General features: G+C 35.4%; 1 protein-coding gene and 1 pseudogene across 11 annotated transcripts in view; one reads left to right on the forward strand and one right to left on the reverse strand.

Annotated features, from left to right (window-relative positions):
* The window catches only part of ANAPC10 (anaphase promoting complex subunit 10), a 248,185-nt gene that overhangs the window by 72,307 nt on the left and 149,752 nt on the right, over positions 1-26,126 (forward strand). Inside the window, 1 exon segment of one of the 10 annotated variants that reach the window (NM_001177927.2) lies at positions 914-13,318. The exons of the other annotated variants lie outside the window; for them this stretch is intronic. Coding sequence (NP_001171398.2) covers positions 914-1,144 — 231 coding nt within the window. The 3' untranslated portion in view covers positions 1,145-13,318. 10 annotated transcript variants of the gene reach the window in all.
* On the reverse strand, positions 17,468-23,345 carry LOC100625345 (GTP-binding nuclear protein Ran-like; annotated as a pseudogene). The gene is made up of 2 exons (XR_014812891.1): positions 17,975-23,345; positions 17,468-17,943 (listed from the first exon to the last, which is right to left on the reverse strand). The product of XR_014812891.1 is annotated as a GTP-binding nuclear protein Ran-like (transcript).

Consider the following 26,126-nt stretch of genomic DNA (forward strand, 5'->3'; position numbering starts at 1 on the left):
CGGCTCGGATCCTGCGTTGCTGTGGCTCTGGTGTAGGCCGGCGGCTACAGCTCCGATTCGACCCCTCGTCTGGGAACCTCCATATGCCGCGGAAGCGGTCCAAGAAATAGCAAAAAAAAAAAAGAAGAAGAAAGAAGGGAGAAAAGAAAGAAAAGAGAAAGAGGGCAGGTAAAGAAGAAACTGTGGTGTTCACTTGTTTTTCTAGAGTAACTTCTGGAATCCAGATTTATATTTAATACTCATTGCCGTTGGGCTCAGTTGATAAGATAAACCTGTATTTTCTGTAATTCATATCTTTCATATGTGTTCAATAATTGAGATAGTTTAAAAATTAGTATTTCTCTTTTAAAAACTGCTTCATAACCTCAGGAAAATGTTTAGAAATTTAGGTTTATTTCTTGACTTATGATTTTCCTTCCCTTGTTAAACAAAAGATAGTTTGGACTCTTGGTTAAAATAAAATGAAAAAATTTAAAAAATCTATCTGGCATTTCTTATAGGAAAACATTAAAATCTAGTTTTTAGGTTTTGATTATCATTCAGACTCAATAAGTCAGTTTCTATTTTTATTTAAAAAAAGATTTGATGCTTGTGCAATGACTGATTTTGTTTTGTTAATATTCTTATAATTTATATAGAATCTGATTTATTATGTGAGTTTGGCATTATGTTCTAAACATATCTAGTCTTTTCTTACTTGTATCAATGTAGTTTTCCATTGGCCCTATATATTTATTCATGTCTGAATCTAAACTTTTATTGGGTAAAAATGGGCAATAACTGGTAACGTTTATTATAGTGTCATGCTTGCAGTGAGCAAAATGTTAATTATAAGTCAACTTTAGAATGCATTCATTATAATAAATTATATTCATCTGGTGAAAACATAATCTGACTTTTCTTTTCTTGGCAGCAACTTGAATTGGTGGAACCAAGTGGCTGGATTCACGTTCCCTTAACTGATAATCATAAGAAGCCAACTCGCACATTCATGATACAGATCGCTGTTCTAGCCAATCACCAAAATGGAAGAGACACCCACATGAGACAAATTAAAATATATACACCAGTGGAAGAGAGCTCCATTGGTAAATTTCCTAGATGTACAACTATTGATTTCATGATGTATCGCTCGATAAGGTGACCTTGAAACAGAAGTCATTAAACATATCTTTATCTTGTGAATAAATATTAAATCTGGTGTCTTTATTGAAAAAAGCATCAATTATTTTGCAATTTTGTATGCATTGAAAAGTATTTTATTGTAACTTTAATAAACAAATTTGGGATTGTACTGTATTTTCTTTAATGTGTAATAAATCTCATGTATTTTATAAGTATTAGAAATGAATTTAAGCCAGTTATTAATTTTTTCCTTATATCAAAAGGAAACCAGTTGATCTGAAAATTTTTGAGATAGACACAATTTTTTACTAACCAGGTAATTATTGTAAATCGTGATCATCCATTAGAGTAATGATTTACCAAATGTTTGAGAACAGAATTATGTTTCATCAACATATATTATCTTTAATAGGCCAAAATTATCATCATTTTTCTCCTTTCCAGAGGGAGTGTCTTTTATGTCAAGCCTTTTTTTGTGTCAAAGTAAGCTTAGGTATCTGATGAAAACCATTCTGATTTGTGGAATATAATTAATTGTGTCATAGTTATTTCCATGAAATATTTTAGACCTAGGGTTGTCTGTATCCTGAAATTATGTCAGAGATTGCCATATAATCTGCTGTTTTTCCTAGTTCTAATACTGCTTTTAGAGTAGTTATTTTCACATTTGTGTCTGACACTGAAGCATTCCCTGAGGGATAATGTACATCATGAAAGTTTTAAGAATATATCAAATTGGGAGTTCCCATCGTGGCTCAGTGGTTAACAAATCCGACTAGGAACCATGAGGTTGCAGGTTCGATCCCTGCCCTTGCTCAGTGGGTTAAGGATCCGGCGTTGCCATGAGCTGTGGTGTGGGTCTCAGACGCGGCTCGGATCCCGAGTTGCTATGGCTCTGGCGTAGGCCGGCGGCTACAGCTCTGATTTGATCCCTAATCTGGGAACCTCCATATGCCACGGGAGCGGCCCTAGAAGTGGCGAAAAGACAAAATATATTGTTTTTTATGTATAAAAATACTTTAAAGGCACTTAAATGAGTTTTCTTTCCATGGTTTAAGACGAAGAGATCTGATTCTTCCTACTCCCACCTCACTGCCCACTGCCCCATATCTGACACTTTAGAGGAGGATGAATAATTTGCTACAGAACTCCCCCATATTGGCTCTTGTTTGGGAAAGATTCCTCAGAGGTTCTTGCATTACTGATTAGACTGAAGTCTTAAATTAACAGAAAATTTACAAAATAGTTATGTTTGCTTTATTCTGGCAGAATACTAATTTACATGGATACTGTAAAAAATGAAGGTTTCATTTTATCACTCAGCAGAATCTTAGCTCTTCTTTCTATGAGTTCCACAAAAAGTTTATTTTCATTTTGTTGTCTTTAAAGTAAGAAGCATGGTAGGTGACTATATGGTTACCAAAAAGCCTGTAACCAAAACTCATTGAGATCACATTATTTGTGGGGTGTCGGGAAGGGTGCTTGAAGAGAGGAGTGAAGAAAAGCACATGGACAGGAATTCAAAGAAAAGGAGAGAATTAAGGAATTAAGAAGAGCAATATATGCTTGGCACTGTATTAGATGTTCTGCCTTAGTCCGATAAGGAAAACATTCATGTAAACACCAGGGCCTTGGTCTAAGAGAAATCTAATAAAGAGTACAGGAGGTTTGATTAGTAATAATGTTACTACTTGCTAACTGCTTTTTAAAAATTTGCTTAAGAGAAAAGAGGAGGACTGATGATCGTTTGTATGATCCAGTCTATTATTTCTTACTAGTAATGATCTGCTAAGAAACTCCTAAAATTAGGAGTTTTTCCCAACATTAAGAAGAATGTTGGGAAAATCAGTATGTTTTGTACTTCTACTCCCTTTCCCTATTTTTCGTAAGCCAGGTGGCTGACCACCTCGTTAGGCATGGGAAAATTTAGTACCTGAGGATTATGGAGACAATGCTTCCCCTTATTTTGAAGATTATTTGAAGTACAGATAGACCATATATTACATTAACAAAGCATAGTTATCTGCGACAGTTTCATTTTCCTTTTGAAAGTGCAAAAAGACAAAAAAAAAAAAATGAAAGTGTAAATTATTTATCCAACAAAGGATTTGTATCTAGAATGCTTACTACTTAATAGGAAAAAGACAAACAATCCAATTAAAGTGAGCAAAGATTTAACCAATCACCTCACCAAAGAAGATGAGTGATTGGCAAATAAGAATATGAAAATATGCACAACTTCATGGGATGTTAGTGAAATGCAAGTTGAAATCACAACGAGATACCATTTTACAGCCACTGGAATAACTATGCTTTAAAAGACAATTGCTTCGGGTGTTAGCAAATCTGTGGAGGAACTGGATCTTATGTTAAACTGCTGATTAGAATATGATTGATGTAAACTACTTTGGAAAACAGTTTGATAATTTCTTAAAAGGTTAGGAGTTCCCATTTTGGCTCAGCAGGTTAAAGACCCAATGTTGTCTTTGTGAGTATTTGGGTTCGATCCCTGGCCTCACTCGTGTTGAGGATCAAGCATTGCTGTAAGCTGTGGTGTACGTCTGGCTTGGGTCTGGTGTTGCAGTGGCTGTGGCATAGGCTGCAGCTGCAGCTGCATTTCTACTCCTGGCCTGGGAACTTCCATATGCTGCATGTGTTTCTGTAAAAAGAAAAAAATAAAAATACACCTATTATGTGACCCAGCCATTCCACTTAACAGGTGTTTACCCAAGAGAGAATAAAGCATATGTCCATATAAAGACTTGGACAGGAATGCTCACAGCAGCTTTTTTTATAGTATCTAAAAATAGGACATAGTGTAAATGTTGATATGCAAATGTTGCAAAACAATCCAAATATTGATCCATGTCGTAGAGTCCTGCTCAGCAATAAAAATAAATGGTTAATGGATACATGCAACAATATGGATAAATTTCCAATACAATTATGCTGAAAGAAAGAAGCCACAAAAAAACAGTAAATACTGTATATCTTTTTAAATTAAATTTTAATTGAAATATAGTTGATGTACAATGTGCCAGTTTCTTCAAAGTGACTCAGTCTTATATATGTATGTAAGTATATATAACATTTTTAATATATCCTTTTAAATGTCCTTTTCCATTATGGTTTATCACAGAACAGTGAATATAGTTTCCTTTGCTATACCATAGGACCTTGTGGTTTATCCATTCATATAAATAGTTTGCATCCCTCTACCACTGCTTAGCAACCACAAGTCAAACTCCCATTACATCCCTCTACCACTGCTTAGCAACCACAAGTCAATTCTTTATTTCTGTGAGTCTGTTTCTGTTTCATAGGTAGGTTCATTTGTGTCATATTTTAGATTCCACATATGTGATATCATACGATATTCGTCTGACTTACTTCATTTAGTATGAGAATCTCTAGTTTCATCCATGTTGATGCAAATGGCATTATTTCATTCTTTGTTATGGCTGAGTGATATTCCATTGTGTATATGTAACACGTCTTTACCCACGCATCTGTTGATGGATAATTAGGTTGTTTCTATGTCCTGGCTGTTGTAAATAGTGCTGCTATGAACACGGGTACATGTGTCTTTTTGAATTGTAGTTTAATTCGTATATATGCCCAGGAGTAGGATTGCTGGATCATACGGCAACTCCATTTTTTTCTGAGGAAACTCCATACTGTTTTCGATAGTGGCTGCACCAACTTACAGCCCCACCAACAGTGTAGGAGGGTTCCCTTTTCTCCATATCCTCTCCAGCATTCGTTATTTGTAAACTTCTTAATGATGGCCATTCTGATTGGTGTGAGGTGGTAACTCATTGTAACTTTGATTTGCATTTCTCTAATGATTAGTAATGTTGGGCATCTTTTCATATGCCTGTTGGCCATCTGTATGTCATATGATTTTTTAATTCTAGAAAGTACAGACTCATCAAGTAATAGAAAGCATATCAGTGATTGCATAGGATGGGGAATAGAGAGAAGAAAAAAGGGATGGACTGTTTGGAAAGATGACAAAAATATTAATTATTCTGATTGTGTTACTGATTTCACAGATATATATATATAGATATATATATATATGCCAAAGTTTACCAAATTATACATTTTAAATACATGCAGTTTATTGCATCTCAATCATACCTTGATAAAGCTGATTTAAAAAGAGCTTATTCTACCTGTTTCACATAGGAATTATCCAAAGATACTAGATTTGACATACTTACATTTCTTACTTTGTCGGATCTGAGAATAAAAAATTAACATTGAAAAACCATTTTAACAGTTAATAGAACAATGAGCAAATTCATTGATTAATCTGTAATCAGTATATATTTTTGAGTATTGATCAAACCTTGCAGGTTATAAGATTTAAATTTTTTAATTTGACAAGTATTAAAAGTGTTAGAAAAAATCAGTTTATTACCTGAGGAAATGTTGTCAAAAGAAAGTCTGTATAAAACAATGGAATTGAAAATACAGCAGTTCATTGAAGACGAATAATATTCAACTCTAAAAGGACTAATAGATATTGAATGTTGAATTAGGAATGTAATAAGGAAATCAAGGTCAATTTGATGCAGACCTCGCTTTCCAACTATTTATAGTCTGGGAGGGGAAATAATAGGTCTCTGATAACCAAATCAGAAATTAGAGTGATGAGATGTCAAGCTGGTGGCTGGAAGTGAAGAAAAGAGAGAAATGACTTCCTGTTCAGGAAGTTGTAGGTGAAGCTAAAAGAAGGCATTGTGGAGGAGGTGGAATTTTGGGAGCGGGGGGTGGGGGGGAGACTATTTGTAATATCAACTAGTTAGTCACTTTTCAAGCCTATTCTTGAATCCAAATTATCATTGTTCTTATATGAATAACAACAATTTGAAAGATGATTTGTGTTAGGAATCCAGTAATGTTTTCTACATTTGCTCTTCTTTGAAAGGTGCCAGCAATTAAAACACAGACCAATCTTGAAAAGTAATTTTAGATACACGTGCCTTCTCTTCTTTGAGCCATTATAACTACTAGTTTGGGTTAACGCAGTGTAAGTTTTTATGAGTGTAAAAAATTTTATGAATCAAATAGAAATATTTGAATGTTTCCAGTGTTCTAGCAAATTTCACTGCTCTAAATTCTTAATAAAATCTTGGCTTATTATGTTTTTAATTGAATTCTTGCTTACTACCTTATTTCATCAATTACCTTTTAAAAATGATAAAATTTGCAAAATATGTTCAAGCATTAAGGAAAATAATACCTTGTGGTTATTTGGAGATGCTTTAGCTTTGTGGATCTTTTAAACCAATATTATCTTCTTTTGCCCACATTGTTCTATCTTTCCCTACTTCTTCTGTGACTCTCTGGAGGAGGTGTTTGCAAGTGTTTGCTGTAGAAAGCTGTTTACCAGCCATCTACAGGAAGCTCTCTATGCTTCATGCTCTGCTGTTTAGTTGGTCCTGCTTCTGTGCAATGGCATCTAGAATGTGTTAGAGAAAGGAAAATGACAAAGAAAAAAGCCGTGGGAATTAGTTTATTAATTATCCATAATAGTGATTTATTCCATTAACAGGATAAATCTTAAGGATAATTAATTAGAGCCGCCCCCCCCACTATAAATCTAAGAAAGTGCCTATGGCAATTTTATATGAAAAGTTAAAATTATTTTTAGTAATATTAACCAATCTATTTTTCAGTGTTATGTGAAAGTACCCTCCCCTTTTTTCTGTGACTGATCCTACCATTATTTTTTTGTCTTCTCTTGTCCTTTTTGATTAATGGAACCAATTTACTGTTTTGTCAACATAAGCAAAATTACAATTATGCCAATTTAGAAGTAGTCTACCTATTTATGCAGTCTTTTTCTGAGTGAACTGTTATTTCAGGTAATGGTATTTCACATCATGTATAATTGAAGCGCTAGTATTTACCATCTCAGTTGTTTTGTTTACTGCATTTGTGGCCGTAAGCATTCCGCTGATGCAGGTCCACAATCTCCATAAGATGTTTTTCCTCTGTGCATTTGTTTTTCCAGTGTTGAAGCAAATTATAGTTCTCTCCCTGTGGTCCTAGAAATGACTCCCCAACTGTGTTTATAGACTTTACTCTGAGACTAGCTCTCCTCTTTACCCTGGCATTCATTTATAGCTGGAGATCCAGATTTTAACAGATCATTTCCTGTTATTATTACAACAATATCAAAATACTGATCACTTACCAAGACTCAAAGTATCCAAAAGACTGAAGTAGAGAGTTCAGCCAGCTGTTTGTTTTTCAACTGTTAAAATTTATAAGAATCACATGTTAAATGGATATGGATATAAAATGAAATAGAGAGTAGGATCGGTAAGAGGAGAGTGATAACAAGCCATCCAGCTCTTAAGGTGGACATCCTCAGGTGTTTACCAAAGAGGAGATCTGAGCCGCATCTGCAACCTACACCACAACTCACAGCAATGCTGGATCCTTGACCCACTGAGTGAGGCCAGGGATCCAACCTGCATCCTCATGGATACTAGTCGGGTTCATTTCCACTGAGCCACAACGGGAACTCTTTATATTTTCTTAAATATTAAAAAGTCTGTAGGTGCACTGGTTCAGCAACTTAATGACAGTGGCTTTCTGAGAATTTTTTGGTCATTGGACAAAGTAAAGTTGCTGTAGTCCTAGGTCTTATGTTGGCATTTGAGATAGGAAATGAGTATCACGCCGCCCTCTTGCCCTGCTAACTAGTTCTACACCAGTCTTCTAGACCCACTCTTACTCCTGATTCTAGTTCGGAATCCCTTAGCTGCTGGTAGCTACTTTTTGTTTCTGTTCTTTCTTGGCCCTTGGAATTTCATGATGAGAACTGTTTTTCTAGCTCCAAACTTGTCTCCCCTCAATGTTGTTCTCTTAAGCCACTTTGGGTAGGTTTCTCTATTTTGACTGACTAAATGGTAGCCCCTCTGCTAGACTACTTTTTTTTCTTTTTTCTTTTCTTTTTTTTTTTTTTTTTTTTTTTTTTGTCTTTTTGCTATTTCTTGGGCTGCTTCCGCGGCATATGGAGTTTCCCAGGCTAGGGGTCTAATCGGAGCTGTAGCTGCCAGCCTACGCCAGAGCCACAGCAACGCAGGATCTGAGCCACGTCTGCGACCTACACCACAGCTCACGGCAACGCCGGATTGTTAATCCACTGAGCAAGGGCAGGGATCGAACCTGCAACCTCATGGTTCCTAGTCGGATTCGTTAACCACTGCGCCACAACGGGAACTCCTAGACTACTTCTAATAACATAATTGATCATGTTAGTAACACTGTGCCAATGAAGAAAGATAAATACAGTTTGGCATATGACTTTCACTGAGGCTAGAAAGCATGCAATACATTTTATAAAGATTACTTAGAGGGGAATAATCCACAATGTCATTTTTTTATTATTAAAGATACTTGATTGTTTGTCTCTATCAAACAATAAAGACGCTGACTTTACAATGATGTGATCAATTGTACCACACAGAGTTTTCAGGAGAAAAATATCGCATTTTTTCAAACAATCAATATTATGATTGATTGCCTTATATCCTGCATAGAATACAAATAAGTAGAAAACATGTTTCTTATATAGAAAGAATTTACAGTCTAGCTGATGATGGCTAGGGCCACACAGACACTCACACATACTTAATGAAAGGTAGTATTGAGTGAAACAGATAAGTACTATTTTGATAAGGACAAATACCACCGATGGCCAGGGTAGTCAGTAAGGTTCTCACAGAAAAGAGAGAAATTCACATACATAGGGGTATCTGAAGAGGCCCTCTTCCTAGGTTCCGTACGAGTTGAGAAATAATGAAGATGAAGGTCAAAGTATCACCTTCCTGATGGACAACCAATTGACAAATGTGTTTTTAAGGCTTAGCTGATTTGGGTTTTTCTAATAACAAATCCCTAAGGTTCAGGTCCTAGCTGGTTGCATTGAATGGGTCAAGAAGCTCCCTAGAAGGAGGATGGAACTGAGCCATGCATATAGCCTCTATTACTCTTCCTGTATTTACAAACAAATGTTTACCTTCTCAGAGATGGAGTAAAGGGGGGGAGAGTGGCTCAGAGAAAAGAACTGTTTCCTTTTTGTTGGGAATCATCGAGAGTGGGAAAGAATTGTTCCTAAATTTACACTCTGATTCCAGAACACTGTGTAGATTTACTTGGAGAGAGATGGAATGGAAGGGCATTTTAGGCATGGAAAACTGTATGAGTTTGTGGAGGAATGACTTAAGTTCTATTCAGACCACAGTAAGCAAGGTGTTAACTTTAATAACATATAACCTCATTAACTTACAAAATGCAAGAAAGGTAGGGCAGAGTGGGGTGAAAGTTTAATATATGTATAGGGTACTGTTATGTATACAGTAACTGCAGTTTTATACCCATGTTCTTATGCACTTCTTGTATTTAATGCTGTATTCAAACTTTGAAGGAGAAAAAATGCAATATGGGTATCCTAACACCTGCCACTATTGTAAGCTGTGAAGGAGACTATGGAATTAAAAACTATTTTTTGAAACTAATTTTATGTAATCAAAATATTTAGTTAATATTTGCCTTACATAATTTAAATTGGACCTTGGAGAAGGCTATCACAAGTTTGCCTGGGATAAACAGTTGGGTGGAAATCTGTGCTTTTCCAAAAGGCATTCCTCAGAGGATGATGCTTGTGGGATCATAGAAATGTCCACCCAGTTTGGATCCCTTGCTCCAGATTGTCTCCTTCCGTTCCAGAGATTTAGATAATAAAGGGAATTCTTAGAAAAATCCACTTGTAAGCAAGACTATCAGAAATCATACATGACTCCAAATAAGGGTCTCAAGTGGCCATTATAAAAATATTTGAGTTCTTGGAATGTGGCATGTTGTGTGTTTAGACAAAAATCATCATTAGTAGAAATACAACTTGATTCCTTTGGGTCCAATTTGTGTTTGTCTTACATCTAATTACTTTTGGATTCAAAATAAAACTTCCTTTTAGAAACAAAGAAGTCTTTAGAATGGTATTATTCATACTATAATCCCTTTTAAAGATATGTCAATTTAGGCATGAAATATACTAGTGATATGAAAAAACCACATAGTGTAAGCCCAGTTTCTTGTTTTAAGTAATAGTAACCATTTTGCAAATACTTTTTGTGAAGCTAGTGAATATAATAAGAGGAAATGTTTAAATAGATCCCGTGAGATTTTCTACCTATTATTTACAAGGTAAAAGAAAGAAACTTAGCAGTATAAGGATGACATGAGCTCATGAATCCTATCTATGTAATGTTTGGCCGATTTTGGCGGCCTTTTTCCTTTATAATTGTATTTATATGGGGAGGGCATAATGTACATACAGTGAAGTGCACCAAACACTAGCTCAATGAATTAGGTCAAAGTGGACACCCCTGTATGTGCCTAAGACAAGAATACCTCTCTCTTCATGTTCCTTCTCAACCACTATCCCCTTCCTCCTCTCCAAGATTAGCCTCCACCCCTAGTTAAATGATATAGCTAAGATTTGCCTGTGTTTAATATAATCTGCATTATATCCACATGTATATACAAATGTACAATATATTTTCTTTTGTGTTGGTTTTCTTTTACTCAGCATGATTTTTGTAATATGTATCCATGTTATTGCAGCATATCCTATAGTCTGTTCCTTTTTACTTCTATAGATCTAGTATTCCATTGGTGGAATACACCATAATTTATTTATTCATTCTATTGTTGTAGGTTATTGTAATTTCCAGTTTGAAGCCGTTGCAAATAATGCTGTTATGAAATTCTAGTTTCTGCCTTTTGACTTATATTGCATGTATGTTTCCATTAAATATGTATATAGGAGCCAAATACCTCATACAAAGGAAATAAATTGATTTCTGTATCTTGCCTTTATAGCTAACAACTTTCTAATTTATCTTTTTTTTTTTCCCTATGCCAGTGGCATATAAAAGTTCTTGGGCCAGGAATTGAACCTATGCCACAGCAGTGACCCAAGCCTTACAGTGACAACACTGGATCCTTTAACCTGCTGTGTCACAAGAGAACTCCTAATTTATCTCTTAATTAGAATTTCTGTAGATTCTTTTGGCTTTTCTTTGCATTTCTATGTGATGACTCTTTTATTTCTTTTTCTTTCCTTATACCTTTTATTTATTTTATTTCCTTATTGTATTAGCTACATCCCATGTAATGTCTGAATCTGTGATGTTAAATTGAAAATATTGAGTGCAATCATTATTTTCTTATTTCTAATCTTATCCCAATGGGAAAGCCTTCAAGATTTCATTGTTTTGCATGACGTTTGCTCAAGTTTTTTTTCTTTTCTTTTCTTTTCTTTTTTTTTTTTTTTGAGGAACTCTTAATAAAATTAATGCTGGTCCATTTTATTTCTAGTTTACCAATTTTTGTTTGTTTCTAAATCATGAATGAGTATTGAGTATATAAAATGCTTTTCTTACATCTGTTGAAATAACCACAAGTTTTTTTTTTTTATTTTATACTATGTTGAATTATATCAGGTGATTTTTGAATGTTAAATCAACCATCTTTCATGGAATAAATTCAACTTCAGTAGAGACATTATACTTTTTTGTATAAATCACTGGATTGGCTAAAAATTAGTTTAGGACTTTTTCATCATGAGTGAAATTGACCCGTGATATTCTTTTTTTGTGCTGCCCTTGTCATATATTTGTATTGAAATTATTTTGGCTTCATAAAATGAATGGGAAAGTTTTTAAAATTTTTCTATTTTTCCAAAAGAGTTTATGTGAGATTAGAATAACTCCTTAAATGATTTATAAATTTCATGGTGAAGACATATTATAGGTTTGATTTCTAGCTCTAAATAGATGAACTATTCAGATTTTTGTACTTCCTCCTGTGTAAGTTTTGGTAATTTGTATTTTCTTGGGAGTTTATCCATTTCATCTACATTTTCAAATTTTTTGGCATAAAGTTATTCATGGTGTGATCTTTATAATATCTGTAGGACCTGTAGTGCTAGATCCCTTGTCATTCTTGACTTTGGCTGTTTGTGATGTCTCATTTTTCTTCTTTGTCAGTCTCAGTAGAAACTTATCAATTCTGTTAGTCTTTTCTAATTAACTTTGGTTTTATTTATTCTTTCTATTGCATATATTCATTCAATTTTGTTCATTTCTGCTCTTTATTATTTTCTTCCATTTTCTTAATTTGCCTTTCTAAGTTTTTAAGGTATATACTTAATGATTTGCAGCTTTCTTCTCTAAAATATGCATTTATTTTTTTCTTTGTTTTATTGGGATATAATTGACATATAACATTGTGTAAGTTTAAGGCATACAATGCATTGGTTTGACACATTTATATATTGTAATATGATTACTTCAATAGCATTAGCTAACATCTTTATCAAGACATATATTTTTCCTTTCTTTTCTGTGTTAAGAGTTTAGTTTTAGTCTCTTGGCAACTTTAAAATTTCTGATACCATATTGCTGACTATAATCACTATGTTGTGCATTAGATCTCCAGAACTTCTGTATCAACTAGTCATAAGTTTTTACCCTTAAGTAACATCTCCCCAATCCTCCCAACCCCCAGACCCTAGTAACTACCATTCTATTTTGTTTTTACAAATTCAGATTTTTTAGATTCCACATATAAGTGAAATCATACAACATTTGTCTGTCTCTGCCTGATTTATCTCACTTAGCATAGTGCCTTCAAGGTGTATTCATGTTGTGGCAAATGGCAGGACTTCCTTCTTTCTCTTGGTTGCCTAGTCTTCCATTGTATATAAAATAAGCACTTAGAGCTGTAAGTTTCCCTCCAGGCTCAGCTCTGATTGGTTTAATACGTCTTAACACTTATTTATCGATGGTCATTCAGTTAGATATTTTCTAATTTCTCTGAGGAAGTTTCTCTTTGACCCATTAGTTTATTTAGAAGTACATTTCTTGGGGGAGTTCCTGTTGTGAGTGGCTTAGTGGTTAATGAATCCGACTGGGAACCATGAGGTTTCGGGTTTGGTCCCTGGCCTCGCTCAGTGGGTTAAAGGATCCGGTGTTGTTGTGAGCTGTGGTGTAGGTTGCAGATGCAGCTCAGATCTGGCATTACTGTGGCTGTGATGCAGGCCAGCAGCTGCAGCTCTGATTCGACCCCTAGCCTGGGAACCTCCATGTGCCGAGGGTGTGGCCCTCAAAAGACAAAATAATAAGTTAAAAAAAAAAAAAAGTACATTTCTTAATTTTCTATTTAAATATATGGGGATTTTCAAAGTATTCTTTTATCATTGATTTCTAGCACAATTACACTGTGGAAGGAGAACATTTGAAATTTGTTGAAACTTGCTTTTAATAGCCCAGCATGTACTTGGTTTTTATTAATGTTTCATTCAAATCATTTTTATTCTTTAATTTTTGGGTGTAGTGCTCCATATATGTCAGTTAGGTCAGGTCTACTAATTGTGTGGTCCTGCATTTTATGGTCTACTGGTTATTTTGTCTGCTTATTCTATCCATTAATAAGAAAGTTTTATGAAAGAGTTCCTGTTGTGGCTCAGCAGATTACAAACACTACTAGTATCCATGAGGATGCCTGTTCCATCCCTGACCCCACTCAGTGGATTAAGGATCTGGCACTGCCATGAGCTGTGGTGTAGGTTGCAGAGGCAGCTCCAATCTGGCATTGCTGTGGCTATGGCGTAGGCCAGCAGCTACAGTTCCTATTTGACCCCTAGTCTGGGAACTTCCATATGCGCAGGTGTGCCCTAAAAATAAAAAACAAAGTTGTATGAAAATCTTCCACATGACTGTGGATTTGTCTACTTTTTCTTATAATTCAATTTTTTCTTTATATATTTCGAGACTGTGTTATTAAGTACATATGTACTTAGAATTATTATATATTTCCATCAACCAACCCATTTATTATCAAATGTACCTCTTTGTCTCTAGTAATGTTTTTTTTTTTGGCATAAAATCTACTTGTCTGATTTAATAAAGCTATGCTACTTTTTTTTTCTTTTATTTGCTCTTTCATGCCACACTTGCAGTGTATGGAAGTTCCCAGGCTAGGGGTCAAATTGGAGCTACAGCTGCTAGCCTACACCACAGTAACAGCAATGCAGGATCCAAGCCGCATCTGTAACCTCCACCACAGCTCACGGCAATGCCAGATCCTTAACCCACTGAGCAAGGCCAGGGATTGAACCTGCAACCTTGTGTTTACTAGTCAGATTCCTTTCCGCTGTGCCACAATGGGAACTTCCTTTTTTTTTTTTTTTTTTAAGCTATGCTACTTTTGATTAGTATTTGAATGTTATGTCTTTTCCCATTCTTTTACTTTCCATCATGTCATATCCTTATATTTCTTATATGTTTTCCATAAACATAATTTTTTCCCACTCAGTTTGACTCTGCAAAGAAGAAATGTATATGGCTTATTTGGAAGATACTGCCCTCCCAAACTCATGCAAGTGAATATCTAGGAGAGAGATGAGAGAAAACTTTAGAAAAGTAGTTTAGGGCCAGCTTTTGGAGGGCTTTTTTTTTTTTTTTTTTTTTTTTTTTTGGTCCACCCATAACATGCAGAAGACCCTGGGCCAGGGATCGAACCTGCACCTCAGCAGCAACCCAAACCATTGCAGTGACAACGCCAGAACCTTAACCTGCTGCACTACAGGAGAACTCCCTTGGAGGGCTTTTTTTATATCAAGAAAAAAGTTTGGCATTTATCTTCCTTCAGGGAAACATGGATGGATTTTGAACAGATAGATGAGTAATATGTGTTTTAAGAAGAAGGAATTCCCGTGTTGGCACAGTGGAAAAGAGAACTTCCATATGCCATGGGTGTGGCCCCCCCACAAAAAAAAGGAAAAAAAAGGAAGATTAAATCAGTATGATTCAGCTGGAAGAGGAAACACTGGAGGCAATAAAGATAGATTGTGAAAACTTTAATCATGTAGCATCTAGCACAACAATACTTGATACATGGTAAGCTTGCAGTCAAATATTTGATGATTAACTGATAAACTCAGGTGTGATGTGATGAGGGGCAGATAGGAATGTGGAAGTGGCAAGAAATGGCTGGAAATACAGACAAGATTCATTGTCTGTTTACATAGGCAGAAAGTTTAAGTTTAGGTTAAATATAATCAAGAAATAGATATTGGTATCATACTGAGATATTTATATAGGTGTCTATTATGTGGGGGCCTCAGGAAAATAAATTAGGTAAGGAGACCATGGTGAATATATTAATCATTAATTTTTAAAGCATTATAAATAGCTATATACAGGAAAACATTTAAAGATGAGTATAACATTTTCATCACCACCACCTCTCCTGACTTTCAAATTGCCATGCTAGCTTTGATGTGTAGACTAACATCCTCTAAATCCTATATAGATAATTGCTTGTTTTACATCAGTGTTTTTTACAGGTACTTTGGAGGAGAGAGCCTCAATTTATGCATTTCCAAGAGAAAGCCATTTTTCCCTACAGTAGCTAACTGTTAAGTGGATTCACAACTTTCCATTATTACATTGTTTCAAAATAATTCAGTGGCAAATATTTTTTAATTAAAATTATAAAATTTTTAAAAATTTAATAATTATAAAATTACAAACTATTTAAAAATTAAAATTATAAATTTTTTAAAATTATAAAATTATAAATGATTTTAAAATTAAAATTGTATATATATTTTTTGGTATTTTTCTAGGGCTACATCCACGGCATATGGAGGTTCCCAGGCTAGGGATCTAATCAGAGCTGTAGCTGCCGGCCTACACCACAGCTTACGGTAACACGGAATCCTTAACCCACTGAGCAAGGCCAGGGATCAAACCTGCAACTTCATGGTTCCTAGTCTTATTGGTTAACCACTGAGCCATGACGGAAACTCCAAAGTTATAAAATTTTAAAAATTATAAAATTACAAACTTTTAAAATTAAAGTTATGCAATTTTAAAAATTATAAAATTATAAACTTTTAAAATTAAAATTGTAACATTTTTTAAATTATAAATTATAAACTTTTTAAATTAAAATTATAGAATTTTTAAAATTATAAATTATAAAATTCAGTGTTTTATATTTCTGGATTTGCTCTGATCTTTCCTCCAAATGTAGTTATTAATCTTTCTCTTAACAGCTGCTCACCCATTTTTCATGTACGTTAAGGAATGCAGAAGTTGTAGTAGTTGTCAGAGTTCTGGAGAATTTTAATCTAATTATTTATATGATATTTTCTTAATCATAATTATTTAGTGGTCTCAATCAGATATTTCTCTTGTGTTGATTTCTTAGGTTTTAATCTACTATTTTTTTGGCTACTGAATCTACCCAGAGTAAATATGCAGATTGTTTTCCCTTATTTTTAAATCTTGGATTGTGAGCTTATCTTCCCTTAAAAATTCCCATGCAGCCTGTGTTGAAAAGGTTATTCCAGCATAGTTTGGGGTTTACTTCTGTGTAGTTAAGGTATCTCTGGCTTAGGACTTGGTTTTGTAGTTTCTTGACTTATAGCTTCCTAGATGATGTGAGAAATTCAATCCTCTGTGTTGTGCAGGTGCATGTTACGAATTCTCAAGCAATTTATCTTCCCCATTCAGAACCCAAGCACAGATAAACTAGTTTCCCTATTTCATTATATTATTATGTTATTATATAGTAAATTATTATATATTATATTATTCCATATCTAATTTATTATTCATTTCCTTATCTATTTCATTCTTTTGCTAGTGGGAAGATATGTTCCCCCAACTGAGAGTTTAGCCTTTCCAATTTTGTGTGGGGATCTTAGTTTCAGTTTCAGTTCTCCATCATAACAAAGGCCATCCTTTGCTTTCCCTTGAAAACCAAAGTCCTAGATTGCCGCCGCTCCTCACCATCCACCACCAAGGCAAGACTACTCATTTGCCAGTTCAGTTTTTACTTGCTTCATTATTTCTGGCACCTCAATATTTTTTCTTTCTTTTTTTTTTAATTTGAAATACAAATTTATTCTGAGCCTAAAAGAAAAGGAATGGGAAAGACAGTAACAAACAAGATTTCACCACTGAATGTTGAGATGTGACTGTAGCAATCATATGTTTGAAACTCAAGAAGGAAATAACTGTGTTCCAAAACAATTAAGTGTGCAGGTCCAAAAAATGAAGATTTTTTTTTTCTTAAACTACCATATTCCCTCTGAGGTCCATTCATCTCCTTCAGCATCCCAAAGATTAAGCACATGTTCTGCTTGGTATGTAATAAACTGGCAAACACACTGCACCACTAATGTCACAGGACTGTTGCCTATAAAACTAGGTTCCTGACACCGGGCTCCAGCTTCATTTTCTCACAGGTCATCATCTTAATTGGGGATAGCAGGTGTCTGAGTAACCTTGAGATCATGCTCATACTGCGCTGCCAAGGCTGGGTCCATGACCACCTGGGGCGAGGGGACAGGCACAAGCAGGCATGACAACACGCTCCAAGTTAGGTCTCCTATCGGTTTCCTAGCAAGCCAGAGGAAGTGCTTTGCAAAGTTGTAGTTACATTTGGCAAGAAATGTCATAGTACTGAAGATACTTTTTTCACTATGAGGCAATTGACTTTGCTTTAACCTTTCTGTCCTTAAAATCCACTTTGTTGCCACACCACATAGTGGGGATCTTTTCACACACTCATCCCAGATCTCACTGCCAGTTGGGCACATTCTTATAAGTTACTCTTGATCTTGGATCAAACATTATAATGGCACACTGACCTTGTATAATATCTATCTCTTAGTTCACCAAATTTATCCTGACCAGCTATATCCCTCACATTGAACTTAACATTTACAAACTATTTTGAACTTAACAGGTCCTCTGTGGGTATGGACCCCAAGGAGATGGACCTCAACAGCCAAGATAGCTCAGACTCATCAGTCAGAAAATGTTTCATGAAGGTAGTTTTTCCAGGACCACCATCGCCAACCAGTACAAGGTTGAACTGAACTTGGGATTCTCCTTGGGCGGCCATCATGATGTTAATGTGGCTCGGGTCCTGTGGCTGGGGCTGGATATTTTTCTTTTATATGAGCTCAGCTCTGCATTTAAAAATTTTGTGTGTGTGTGTGTAATTTTCCACAGCATTTCCAGTTGATCTAGCAGGAGGGTTTTTAATGTATAATCTGCCATATTGCGGACTCAGATCCCGAATTCTTTCCGCACCTATAAAGTTTTTTCTAAATATCATTGACTTGACTTTTCCCAGTTGGAGTGGCCTCACAATGGCATATTTTACCTCTTTTGATTTAGTTAAAAAAATAGTACCTAATTCTGATATTATAGACCTTGCCACATCATAAATTATACTCATAAGCACAAAGGGAATAATTAACTGGATAATTAATGGATAGATGGATGGAAGATGGATGGATAGAAGACTAACCCTTTTATTTTGGCCAGAGAAAGTAACCTTAAGAATGCATCCCATGTGAATAAATAACACCAAATTCAGTGTGGTGATTACCTTGAGGACCACAGGAAAGAGGAATTGAGAAATGAGATTATTAAGGAGGCTGTAATTACATTTGTAATGCTTTATTTCTTAAGCTGAGTAGTGTGTACCCAGGGGTTTATGATATTCTTTCTGTTTTTAGAAGTACATATCTGAAATATTGCATAGTAAAAATGATTGTAAAAGGAATTATTTCCATGATGAAATTATACTGTATATTTAATTTCACTTAATGGAAGATGCACTAGGCATTTGTCATTGTCACGTGGATTTGTCAAGTGAAAAGATACTTTTTCATCCTAATGAGGTAAAGGAGTGAGTCATTTCAACTGCTGTTAGGATTTAGTTATTTCCATATTAGACTCTGTTTTCCCATGCCTGTTAAAAATGTCATACGACTGACCATAAATTTTAACTTATTCAGTAATCATGCTGTTTCCAACTTGGGGAGTAATTCTAGCATTATCCAGAATAGCAACAGGATGAATTTGAATCAGCTTCTGCGTGAAGAAGGTTTTTTAAAGTGTTTCTGCAGCGAAGTTCTCTGCGGATTTTCTTTGTTCATGTTGATTGCAAGTGTAATCTACCTAAGCGTACTGATTAGTGATTTCATTCACTCACATCTCTTAACCCTGAAATATGAAAGAGGAATGAAGGGTTGGCATATAGAGGGACCCAGTTTCTTTCAAGTGTTTACTTAGGCCAGATGCTCTACTTGATACCTTGTATAGACTCCCTCTTGTGCTCACAACAACATTAAAAAATCTTAACTTTACTGAGCACTTTCTTTGTGATAGTTGTTATGATAAAGCATTCTTTATGTGTCATCATTTTTAATCCTTACAATATTCCTAATAATTATCATAATCCCCTTTTTAGAATGAGGGAAACAGTTTGATTAATTTGACTAAATTGCACTGTTACTAAAACTAAGTTGACTATCTTCTAAGTAATTGTGAAATAGCTTTCTTCTTTCTGTTATATATATATGGAACTCACACACAGACATAGCGACCCTCTATTCTTCTACATTGCATAATCTAGTTTGAATATAACATAGCAATAACTTAGTATTACTTGTAGCTATTATGAAATGTAGGACTTAGCTGATTTCTATTTGCAACAATAGATGAGGAAAATACACAGAAAGGATGAGCAGGCAAAGCAAGCTGGTTCATCAGGATATAGGAGTGGTTGGAGGGCAGAATACTTGTGAGAATAAACTGCCTCCGGCTGTCGTGGAATATCCACTGATGCTGATGGTATGTGTGGATAAGATAGGTATGTGGCCTCTGGTTTTATGTTTTCTGTCATACCAGAGACTATTAAAAGGACATTATTGTTCTGGGATTCTCACCTTTGACCTAATCAAATAAAACCCTCCCCATGTCACTACCTTTAGGGGAAAGTGGGTGGTGCAGGATGGGGACACAAAGATAAAGAAGTGTAAAAAATCGCCCAGGCTATAGGAAACATCCTGTTTCTTTACAGGTTAAGCTCATTGCTTTTCAGAAAAAGAAAGAGGAAGGAGGAAGATTGGAGAGAGGGATGGAGGGACAGAGAGATGGAGAGGAGAAAAGACTGAGATGATCATTCACTTCTGTTGCTCTCTGCGACTTAGAGAGAAGAGGCCTGTATGACTATTTTGTAATGTTACAACTTCGAAAAGAAATCAACTGCTTTAATTTTAATGGAGCCTTGTAAAGAGCAAAGGATCTCTTCCCCTCAATCTTTCTTAGAGAAACTCATGCTTGAACTATTGTTTCTACTTCATATTGAGGCTCGTGTTTCATTATTTTGGCCTTGTTAAAGTAATGCTGGGCCCAGGGCACTTAGACTTTTAGGGACCTTTCATTGGATTAGCAATAAACCATAAACGAGTTAGTATAATCTCAATTAAATTAATACTTCCTCTATTCAGTTTACCACTGACATCTATGTGATCTAATCTAAATCTACTATGGTAGTAATATAATAATTATTAATAAACTAATAATAACATTGGCTCATAGGACCTAGAGGCATGAGTAGGGGTATGAACAGATGTTTTCCTTTGCCTTCAGAATTGCACAGGTGTCCAACAACATTGTAAAGATACAAGAAGGGGCCAGTTTAAGGACAAGTGCCCTGGGGTGACCAATAAATAGCTCTGCTTGCATAAATATTTTGCTGTTTTGTAGTTTTTTTAAAAAAATCAGTAATTGAAATTAGGTCTCGTGGAAAATTGTGCATCTTTTTTCTCCAGACTTTCTTAGAAAGACTCAAGTGTTTTCAGTGCTCTCCCCAAAGCCAGATTTTGAGCTCTCTCTTTTGAGTTGCTGCCTCACTACTCCCTTACCTAATGTTTCTAATAAGAACAGTGGAATATTGTATTAGGATTCTTTTGTAGTCCTTTTGAAGCTCTTTAATAAAAATTTCTTTTAAAAAGTATTCCATTTTCAGTACACATAACAAGATGAAGTATTCAGTATTTCATAAAGTACTTTATGATATGCAAAGAACATTCATGGCCATTGCCTCATTTAAATACTTAAAGCAAATTTGTCAGATAGACAAAGCAGGTCACCCCATAAGACAGATGAAGCTGAAACCACAGGTGGTAAATGACCCAGGTCTTCTGACTCCTAATCTAGTACTCTTTCCTTACTTCAACTTGCTCCTTGACCAAATGTCAATGAAAGGGTTCCATTTAAATATGAATTCTTGGGTTTTCGTATTTGATATTAACCATGTGAAACTTTGTAGGTCATTAGAACTTTCAGGGCTAATCAGGGGGACAGTCAGTAATTGATAACAGTCTACCTCCGGTAATTGACTTTACTTTCTCTTCCTGTGTATGTTCTGGGTCTCACAAGTACAAGATCAAGTGTAAATGAAGTAAGGGGAGGCTTTGTCACTAAACAAACACTTAACTGATTGCTGCTGGATGATAAGCATATGATAAGTGGCAGCTTCAAAGAACATTTCAACACGATATGAAAGGAGATTCTTGATTCAAGATTAGAAGATTTTGGAGTTCCCTGGTGGCTCAGTGGATTAAGGATCCAGCATTATCACTGCTGTGGCTTGGGTCACTGACAAGGCACAGGTTTGCTCTCTGGCCTGGGAACTTCCCCATGTTGTGGGAGTGGCCAAAAAAAAAAAAGGTTGTAGGATTTAAACACCTTCATTAATGGGAACTTCGTGGGACTACACACACTTGAGGTCACTTCTTCCTAGGACTTTGGTGCTCTGATGTTCATGTGTCATCCCACAAGAGCAGTGTTAGCTCCATATATTCCATGTATGCAACCGTGTTGCCCAAAGTTGTGAACTCTAACACCATTGTGTTTATTTTTATGAGAATTAGGTCAAGATTAGCCTAAGCAGAGGCAACAAATAACTTCAGATCACAAGCGAAATGGGAAATGAAATGTGTTTTATACTGAATCTTTACAGATGGATTTTGCAAAGAACAGTTCATTAACTGTATGCCCAACTGGGAATACATTTTTAATGATTTGCAGGTAGTCTAGAGAAAAGCTAAATTAAAAAATTGCAGCCCCAACTGCTCCTCTAAAATGGGCTAAGAACTATAGCTATGAATTAAAATAACTTGTGAATTTTTCTAACCAAAATAAAAATACCAGTTATGAAATATTTCTTTTACTCATTGCCAATTCTTTAATAGTCCATTAGGTATTTCTAGGAGGTGGAGCAGTTGAAATGAAAATTGGAGCTCAGAAATCTGAAAAGCCAAAATTTTGGATAAACTGGCTGAGGAGAGATAGAACTGGGTTGAAAGGAGGCTTTTTCTGTGGTAGATTTGCCTTCAAACTGGGCATATGTTTCATTTGGATAAGTCTTTGAAAGTTCCAGGAATCACTGAAAAAAAGAGACTTGAAGGAACTTAGAACTAGTTTAATTCTACTGCAGCCTAAGAGTAGGCCACTTAATGGGGAAGGCATTCAGTTGCTTCTATATGACTTAGCTAACTCCACTGTCCTTTGCAGATTAAAAGCTGAGCAGCTCAACTTGATTAAAGAATCTGCTCTTTTAACCCACTCCTCCACTTGAGACCCTTGTTACTTGAAACTGGGTTTCTTATATGCTACTTCTCTTTTTCCTAACCCAGAAGTTATTGATTGAATGTGTTGTTCTTTATGTCATTGTTTATAGGGAAAGCTAGTCTTTATCCTGTTTCATTTCCACTTCCTAGGCCAACATTTAAGAACATTTAAATCTTTCTGTTGCTTATGCTGGACATGCTGGTAATAACATGGTAAGTAGTTATATGATGAGTAATTGTGTGTCCAGCAGTAAAGCTGAATATAGTTTTATTTGTATATATTTTCCTCTAGGTGTTTCATAGGAGTGATTTTCAGTTCCCAGGTCCTTTTCAGAACTGGCCTTAAAAAAAAACCTCCAAAAACAAAACAATACAAAAATACCAAAAAACCCTTAACTACAATGAAAGCAGTTCATTTACAGGGACCCCTTCTTCTATGACTCCACTTATAACACAGATGCTGGCATGGTATTTATACCTACCTAAAAAGAAGATGCACTCATATGTGGCGTTACTTCATTAAGAACAACTCCCCCCAAATTATAACTTTTATTTTTTTATGACTGTTTCTTTAAATAGCAGCCATTCTTGGTTTCATTTTTTAAATATCAAAGGAGTAAACCTAAAACAGGCACCTTCAGCTTTTTTGTACCTAGAGATTTTATTTTAGGAAAAAGTAAAAAAGAAATCAAATTTCCTTGAGGCAAAAATTGGAAATTTGACTTTAATCAGGGTTCTTCAAACTACTAATTACCTGAAGAAAAAAATGAGATAGAATCATGGAATGTTAGTGCTAAACACTATTTAGTTTGGTCTCTTTACTCAAGAGTCAGAGAAACTTGGGGCCCTATTGGCCAGCCAGTTCTCTAGTAGGTTATACAGATGGGTAGCGGGAAGTCTGTGGGGATTTCTCTCAATTCAGAGTGATTCTGTTGAACCCTGTGTGTTTGGTTGGATTTGGCTTAGGAAGTGGTGAAAGAAGGGAGGCTAAGGAAAAACAACCCATGACAGGTTTATGGCCAGCTCGTTAAATTAAATCCTTTGCTTGACACTGTATTGCTTTCTTTGCTGGGTGTGGATTGACAGGTATTGATGAAATGCCTTAGGTTCTAATTCAAAATGCTGGGTGACAAAAATTGTAACTTTGACAGGTTGAGGTTATCAACAAGCCGCAGGGTGAGTGTAGGGACTCCAGGCTGTAGCAGCCATTATACTGTCTGTAGCGAGCCTCTGTGCTTTAATGGGGATGCACTTGATCTCTTCACCCCCAAAGAGTAGATTAAGTGCTTCAGTAAATATGCCATTAAGATACTTCATTGTACTAAGCCATTAATACACACCTCAGATAGGCCTTCAGCCACCCAAGAAGCATTTGAACGGCCTAGAAAAACACCTAATGCTGTATCTACTTTGACATTTCATTATTAAATACAATTTCAAAATTTTGGGAAGTAATTTTTCTACTGCTTTGAATAAAGTCAGAGTGGGGAAAATAGCAAATTCCTTTCCAATCTACTCTAAATGACTTCCTCTGCCACCACATCACTTTGTGGTGGTCCTAACTACATTAATTCCTTGACCATGGGCCTGAGTCAGGCTTAAGGTTTCAGAGTATCTTTTTAGAACCAGCTAAGCTTCTGTAACATTTCATTTTCTTATTGAAGAAGCTAAATGAGAAGCATTTTAGAGATGTTTGCTATGGTGTACTATTTGTGTTTGTTCTCTGCTATTTTATTTCTTATGTTTCTGGACATAATTCTTAACAATAGTAGAATAACATGGTAATAGAATTAATTTTAAACCACATTGGACCCGGGAGATCATTTAACTCTTCATTTTATTTGTTTTTTATTTTATTTTATTTTGTTTTTTGTTTTTTCTAGGACCGCACCTGTGGCATATGGAGGTTCCCAGACTAGGGGTTTAATCGGAGCTGTAGCCACCGGCCTATGACAGAGCCACAGTAATGCAGGATCTGAGCCACGTCTGCGACCTACACCACGGCTCACGGCAACGCTGAATCCTTAACCCACTGAGCAAGGCTAGGGATTGAACCCGAAACCTCATGGTTCCTAGTTGGATTTGTTAACCACTGAGCCATGATGGGAGCTCCCTAACTCTTTATTTTAGAGGTGAAGAAATTGTAGGTAAAAAATGTGAAGGTACTGTTATTTGTGTTGCCTTTGTGGTCTTAAAGAAATTTGGTAGCTACAGCTTAATTCTTTTCTTAAAACTATAAACTTATTTATCCTCTCTAATCCCTCGTCATGATTTGGTTTTCATCACCTCTTAGTGATTGATATGACATTTTGGTTAAGAAAACTTAGGTACAAAAAAATTATTTTCACAAAGTCAGAGATCAAGATTAGGTAGAGGAAAAACCTGGTGTTGAATTCTGGGGTGCTAGTCCTGAGGAAAAGCCCTTTAAAAAAAAAAAAAAAAGACTTGCATGCATTTCTTTTGATATTAAACAAAATAAAAAAATCTGCTTTTTCACATTGATCTTTACTGTTTTGTGTGGTTCAAGAAAGACTTCTGATATACCCTGAAAATTTTGTAAGACAGTCCTTCAAATGTTTTACGTGGAGTGATAACATTGACTTACTAAATTCAGATAATTTTGTAACTCCTTTGTCTTTTTTGGGGGGAAGAGGTGGTTATGACTGATTTCAGTGAAAGACTGACATTAGGCTGAATTGACAGGCAATCATGTATATCACGCATATCAGTATAGGAAAAGCGTTGTCCATGGAAGACTTCTTTGAAAGGGGCCTTGTGGTACCAGTCTCCAATAGTATAAGAAGTTGTCTACCTCAGCTCTAGAACCATGAGATGATCTTGTTGTATCCTATAGATTTGTCACTTACTAAGCTGGGATTTAGTAACTTTTTTTTATCATCACTTATAGCTTAAACAAAACAAATGCCCCTGCTCTTAGACAAACAAATCCTTTCTTCCTAATTAGCTTTCAGGATATACTTTACCTGAAGAATGAGCAGGTATTAGGTATTATTATTCAGAACAAAAATAGTTATGCACCAAGAAATCATGAGACTGTAGATGATTTTTTACAGTAAACAAAGTGTTACTTTTCAATTTTAAAAATATCAGACATAAAAACAAACAAAAAAGACTTCTTGTGGTGATTTTATTTTCTGATCAGATCCCTTTTTAGTGCTCGCATAAGACCATGTATCTTAATACTACCACTGAATTTCATTTCTCTTCAAGCTTATAAAATTTCAGGAATCCGAGACACCAGGATAGACAGCCACATCAACCTTTTGAAAACGTTGTAATACTTATTTTCCCTGTCTTTTCCACTATATCTTAAGTTCTCCCAGGTCAGAGACCATGTCTCCTTCATCATTGTATCTCTAGTTCCTAGAACAGTGGTGTACTCAGTATCTTTTGGATGAATCTGTGAATTAAATTCTGTAATCCTGTGTACCTTCTGAGTTTC

The sequence above is a fragment of the Sus scrofa genome, chromosome 8 (genome assembly GCF_054392235.1).
Source record: "Sus scrofa isolate SSC_HxYL_T2T_F1_AM1 chromosome 8, Sscrofa_HxYL_maternal_Yorkshire_Landrace_v2.0, whole genome shotgun sequence".
NCBI classification, from domain to species: Eukaryota; Metazoa; Chordata; class Mammalia; order Artiodactyla; family Suidae; genus Sus; species Sus scrofa.